General features: G+C 39.2%; 1 protein-coding gene across 1 annotated transcript; it reads right to left on the minus strand.

Moving 5' to 3' along the window:
- Window positions 1-2,521: 2,521 nt before the first annotated feature.
- Window positions 2,522-6,487, minus strand: cdca7a (cell division cycle associated 7a). Its single transcript, XM_029459190.1, is given in 11 exon segments — window positions 2,522-3,813; window positions 3,913-4,049; window positions 4,137-4,286; window positions 4,377-4,505; window positions 4,610-4,801; window positions 4,901-4,978; window positions 5,105-5,296; window positions 5,394-5,516; window positions 5,595-5,618; window positions 5,620-5,730; window positions 6,467-6,487. Coding segments are annotated over 11 exon segments (1,191 nt in total). The 3' UTR covers window positions 2,522-3,779.
- Window positions 6,488-6,760: the final 273 nt, after the last annotated feature.

The raw sequence follows: 6,760 nt of genomic DNA on the forward strand, positions 1-6,760 counted from the left end.
TAGTTTTTGAAATGTTCATTTTAAAGGGGAAAAAAGTAGATTATTTATTAGATCTCTTACTGTAGCTTTACAAAGTATAAGTATCATTATATTTATTTATATACCATTTTTCTAATGCAGTACAATATAAAAAAAACCTGCAAAAAATCATAAATGTTTGTGAAGCTTATGTTTTTGGGTCAGCGAGTTGTCAATTCAACTGCATGGACATTTTTAACTATTTACCATAATTATTAATGATCTAATGGATTGTATTACATGAAGAGCATTCTTCTATTCATTTATATCTAAATGGGACGAGACAAAATATATTAAAAGTATCTAATCAACTGGTTATTCATTCTTGTATTTTTGTATTCCTGGTAAAAAAAGGACCAAGTATTTGTTTTCTTCTATTTATTGTTGTGTCAATACTATTTAATTGTAATGTTTTGTTCCATCTATGTAATTATGATAAAAAGGCTACTTATTGGATTTGTAATTTGTCAATTGTTATCTTATGAGCTTGTAAGTTTAGTCACACGCTATGTTGCTTAAAAGTCTAAATTCCATTAAACGAATGACAAATCCAAACTTTAAAGGTGCTACTGTATTTACGACATTCAGAGTCTGGGCCGGGATTGACTCCACACGGCTCTCACCTCTGACGACACAAGCTAACACGGACGTGGCTAGCAGTGCTAACAGTGTTAACGTGGGCGGGAACCGGGGAGTGGACATTACGCTTCTGCGACTACGACCTCCCGACAGCAGCAATAACTACCGTATGAGTGCAGGCGGGCCGTGTTGCTAACTTGCTAAATCTGGCGACTTTCAAATCCTCTTGCCGATTTTATTTTTTGTCAAAAGTGACAAATCTAGCAACTTTTTCTGATGGCCTATTTCAATGGCAAAATAAAAGAAACCAAGAATTAACAGAAGAAAGTTCATTTGTAGTTCTAAACATATTTAGGGTGTTTCTTTCTTCACTTTTTGTCTCCCCCACGACGTTATTCCTGCCTCCTACAGCGACCATTACAATACATGCAAATGACCAATAGCTACTTTGCTTACTGAGGAGTTGGCAACACTGCAGGCGGGATTAGCTAGCCAGTGGGACATGAAGGGAGAGACTCACATGCACAAACTTTCACATGCGGCCGGCTCAGCTACCAAAACAAAAACCTGAGAAACACAGACACTTAGTTTAAGGCAAGGCAAAGAAATTGTATTGAAATAGCCCATTTCATACCCAAAGCACTTTACAGGTGGCAAAAAGCACAAGAAATAAATGATAAAAACCATAAAATCCAACAAGCAAAGTTTGAGTAAAATGTTTAAAAACAATAGAACGATGAATGAAACAAGAATAGTTTATCACAAAAATACATTTAAAGAAATCATAGTAAACTATGTCCTAAAGTCCAACAAAAAGTCATAGTATAGTATGCCATAAAAATGTCATAAAACATGTCAGAGTAAAGTATGTCGTAAAATATGTCATAGTATACTATGGCATAAAGCCATTCATGATATTGTATGTCTTAAAAACATGTCATAGTAAAGCATGCCATGCACCACTTTTATCTCCATCCAAAGCGGACAAACTACAGGAACGACACGTTAGGCGATCCCCTTCATGCAGACTCGACCGAGAGGACCGATGGAGTGAGGAACTCTGCTTCAAAGCCCGGATGGTGAGTCATGGTGAGGGTGTGACATTAGTCCACAACCTGGTTGTGTAAATTGGAAGTCAATATAACCTCCTGAATACTGAACTGCAGAGATGATCATTTAGGGTACTAATGTAATGTTCATCCATGATTTTAGTGCTGAAACAATCTGATTGTCTTAGTCTTTTATAATGCAAAATGATTCATTCACTAGTAGTGACTCAGCAGTTTTCTATTTAATAAACTTGTATTTACGACTGCTAATCAGTTGATCATAGTGCCACTTTGGCCTCTAGAAAATTGTAATGGGCCATTTCCAATATTTTATAAGCTATACTATTAATCGACAGATTAATTAAGAATGAAAATAATTATTTGCAGCCATACCTGATTTAGTCATATTATTCCCCGTCGTGGGACTAATAAAGGATTTCTGATTCTGATTACACATTTAGAGCGAGGGCAGTGTACATATGCTTTCCTTACACTTCAATTAATTACATTTTATTTGTATTCCGTTTGTAGTATCTTAAATGCAGCTTAGTTGCATTGTAAATTGTGATTTTCTTTTACCCATTCAAGCTTATAGACAGTTTATTGACAGCCCGTACAAAGATAGTGTCGACTCTTTAGCCAGGTTATAATAATCTGTTTTACTCACTTAAGGAATGCAAAATAACTACGGTATAAAACACTGACTGTAGCTTGCCAACAGTGGAAACATTAATAAACTTCAGCCTACATGCTCCTCAACATCTTCAATCACCACCAGTGTTCAGGATTCCTCCTACACGTTTCAATAACAGTAATTACAGCTGCCACTGTTCTGGGTAGAGTGATGGTCAAGTCAAAGAAAACTGATAACATGATTCTGCAGTGATTAACGCTTTAATGAAAATGTATAGTTAACCCAATGAGCACAAAGCAAGCATCGCCATAACAGATATTCCCATCAACAGTTCAGCATTACTCTTCGTGATAAGAGTGAAGTGCCTGATAAACACAAACGGCAGTGAAATAACCTCCACCTGTTATTACACTGAAGAAGGAAATCTCGAACGTTGATTATTTTTTGAAACAGTATCATATAATCAGAGTGTCCTGGTGCAGGTCAAATTAAGTACATTTCAAAGATGAGCGACACAAAGTGTCATTTCGTGTCGAGTATCGCACTTCTGAACAGAAAACGCAGGCCATAACTCTATTGCCACTTCAGTGGCACCTTCAACCATTCCTACTTAACAGTGTAAGGCAGAAAACGAGCCAAAGAGACTGGAGCAGAGCGAGAATGTGCTTTAACAGGATAAAATGATTTACAGGTATGAGATTCCCATTAGAGTGTGCTAATTGTTTCCACACCATTAGTGACAGTTATCTAATGAAGGATATTTAACCAGGCGCTGTAGTATATCACAGTTCCTCTCGGTTTAGAAGTGAGAGGCAGTGGACCCCACAGTCTCTGCCCTTTCCACCTGCACCAACCTCCGTAACATGCAGAACATTGGGCCATTTTCTACAGGACATCCCAAATATACCGAACATTGTTTCGTTTTCAACATTTACACTTTCAGCAGATTTACAAAAGACTACACAACTTGTAAAAACACAAGCATATCATTGTTAAAAAAAAGGCACTAGGTTGAAATTTAAGTGGGCAGTGTGAAAGCCATACATTTAAAACAATGTAAAATACAGTAGATCTAAACAAGCCTGATTTTTGTGCAGCCGGTTGGATGATTCTTTTTTTTTTTTTATGCTAGGGAAATATATACATTAATTATCTTAACACATTTAAGATCACAGAGGAATGTTTGGACATTGTCCTAAAATCTCCATCTTCACGTTTTGGTCCACTTAAGTTTACATTCAACCAGTCTTAACGTAAAAAGGCTCAGCTCTTTAGAACAGGCAGGAAGTTAAAAACAAAGCAAGCTTTAGGCTGGAGAGAACTGGCTGAATGTGCCTCCTCCAGATGTCAGTCAATGCTCAAAAAGTATGTGAAGCTTCACAAACAGGAGCAACAATAAGCATTGTGTTGTAATGAACACCATGAACAATATTTGGACTGTTCGGAAGTAAAAAAATGGTCAGAGCACGTCGATCATGGTCAGCTCGTACCTCCACACTTCACTCGCTGATCTTTTCCAGCTCCTTTTTCAAGCTGCAGTGAAGATAAGAAAACCTCAGTGTTAAAAACAAACAATTAAGTCGTGAAAGAATATATATGTATCTTTTCAAATTTGACAAATGCTTCAGTCACCTTTTCAGATAGGCGTGTACATTATCATATCCATGATATTTAGCCAGGTACACCAACACTCCTGTAGCACAGCGACCGTCTCGGGCCCGACAGAAGCTGCAGTTGCAGATCCCTCTGCATGGCGGGCACTGCCACTCCTGCCAGGAACAATGATTAAGAAGTCAGACTTACCCAAACACACATGATCTAATGTCAAGACCACCATGTACGTTTTAGGTACTCACCATACTCAGCAGAGCGTCACGGACCTCCTCTCCATAGCGGTTACGGAGACAGGGGCCGCAGAACTGACCCCTCACCCCCACACACTCTGGATTGCGGCAGCTGGTTTTGGTATCGATTGTTTTCTGGCGGCACTGGTGGCAAGTGGATCCCTAAAAAAAATAAAAATAAATGAACTCTTCCATTACAACCAAATGCAGCCGCTCCAATCTTCTCAGCATCACAGTGGATGTGGGACTTACAGTGAAGCTGTTGTAGACTTTATCCCGTGCGTTCTGGCAGATGCCCTGCAGCTCTGCCTCTGTGATGTCATCCACAGGCCGCACTAAGTGAGGGATGGCCTTGGTACCATTGAAGTAACGACGACGTGGCTGTGCATGAAGTAAATGTAGTTAATGCCTGTACTGTATATTAGGACAATTTCATGCAACATAAACGGTGACGAGACCCGCAGACCGCTTGCGATGTGACTTACTGGCTCATCATCTTCCTCATAGTAGGGGCTTTGGCGAACCAGACTGAACTTGTCCTCGGGCTCTTCCTCTGAAGTTGGGCTGGGCGGTCCGTCCACCAGTGTGCGGGACCGTGTGTGGGGCCGGGACAAACGCTGGGGGTTTCTCCTACGAGCTCCTGGAGTCCCCATGGAACGTCGAGGTGCCCGTCGAGGCTGAAGAAGACCAAATAGTACCAATTAATACAGACCACTGATTAAAGCACAGAGTGCTATGGTGAGATTTACTATATATTTATTGTCAGGTTAAATTACCGTAGAGGAAGAGGACATTGCCATCTGTCTTGGGAGGAGTCCGGGTACTTTGTTCAGCTCTGCCATGAGCTTTGCTAGCTAAAACACAAAGAAAAAATGAATGAATAAGTAGATAAGGCACAATATAAATGGAGGCTGTTACGATCAAAGTCCAGTTCATAGTGCCAAATGAGAGTAAAGTAGAATAAATAGAGCAAATTGTACCATTTCTTTATTCTCCTTAATGTTCATGGCTCTCTTGCTCATGGCGTTGTCCTCTCCGTCAGAGTCAGAGTCAGAGTCCTGTACTTTACTTTGAGGTAGTGGTTCGGATGCGGGCCTCTTCTTAGTGGGGAATGTCATAGCAACCTTAAGGATGGATCTGCGGCCACATCTCGGAGGGTCAGAGTCTACTTTCTGAAAGAAAATACAATTAATGATTAGCGTGAAAACTTAAGTGCTGTATGACGAAGTTCTGAAAAATGTTGCATTTGTATTTCTCCTTGCAAGTTACCATGGTTTTCATCTGGCTGTTGATCACACTCTCATCAAACCCGCAGTATGTATCCTCCTCAGATGAAGCCTCAAACACCTTTGGTTTCCCTGCCATCCTCTTCGTCGGTCTTAAGATGCTCCTCTGAACACAAGACGCAATGTTAAGTTACAGATTCACCACCATTTAACAAGGAATATTAACTTTTTTTTGTTTTGTTACCGTATTTGCAAAGCCTCCATCGGAAGCCAAAGCTATCGCAGCTATCATCCGAAGAAGAAGTCTCCATGGGAACCAGAGGGACACTGCGGAAACTCCTCAAACTCATCCTGGTAGATGGAGACTGGGCTGCCAGTTTCTGCAGATGATAGAATAGGCAAGTTTAGAAAATATCCTTTTTATAACAAACTTTACTACAAACATGTTTCTGTGTCTATAATGTTACTCTACGCAGTTTATCTTACTTCATTGTTACCACCTTCCACATTACATTGACCTCAGAGCTTAAAATCAGGTTGTGACCAACTGAATCAACACTTTCAGAGCTCTCAGTTGGATTTCTTCAAGTGATAGCTAGGCTTCAAATGGTTTACAGTAGGGCTACAAGTAAGGATGACTTTTACTTATCATTTTGCAACTACTTAACTAACATGTTAAAGCGTTAATTTTCTTGCAGTGGACTAATCATTAATGTTTCAGATCTAATTTACTATTATTTGATATTTGACTGTTGGCAAACCTAACTAAATGTAAACTGGGTAATTGGCTAATGTAATGTAATGTAATGTAAATTAACATGCTAACCTTAAAGTAAAGTTATATATTCATTAACTTGTGTAGGTTAGCCTACATTTCGAAGAGAGGGGGAGTGACAACATTTAACTAACTAATTATAGCTTATCTTGACCAATTGTGTAAGTTAAAACCCTCATTTTGTTTCAACTTTGAAACGTTGAATACATGTTGGAGGGACATTGGGATTTAAATGGTAACTGTTACAAAGTTGTCATAACAGGATGTTTTATCAAGAAAACAATAAAACACGATTCTGATAATAGAGTAAGATAAAAACAATGTAAGGCTGCTTTTCTTACCTTGGAGCGGGTGGCTGGCATTTTTATTTTAATAATCGTTGCAGATAAACAGGGAGACACAAACTCTGCGTGCAACAGCAGCTCTGCAGTGAACAAAGCAGGACCTGCAGCTGCAGCCAGATCCACAGTTCATTTCCCGCGCTACCAAAAAGTCCTGGAAGATGTATAAAATGTAGTCCGGTAGTTTAACTAAATAATACACTTTTTGTAAGACACAGGAGGCCACATCTTACACCGAAATTCGTTATTAATATTTAAAAATGTATTTGGTATTTCTTTAAGGAATCAAATTCA

Source organism: Cottoperca gobio, chromosome 21 (genome assembly GCF_900634415.1).
Source record: "Cottoperca gobio chromosome 21, fCotGob3.1, whole genome shotgun sequence".
Lineage (NCBI taxonomy): Eukaryota > Metazoa > Chordata > Actinopteri > Perciformes > Bovichtidae > Cottoperca > Cottoperca gobio.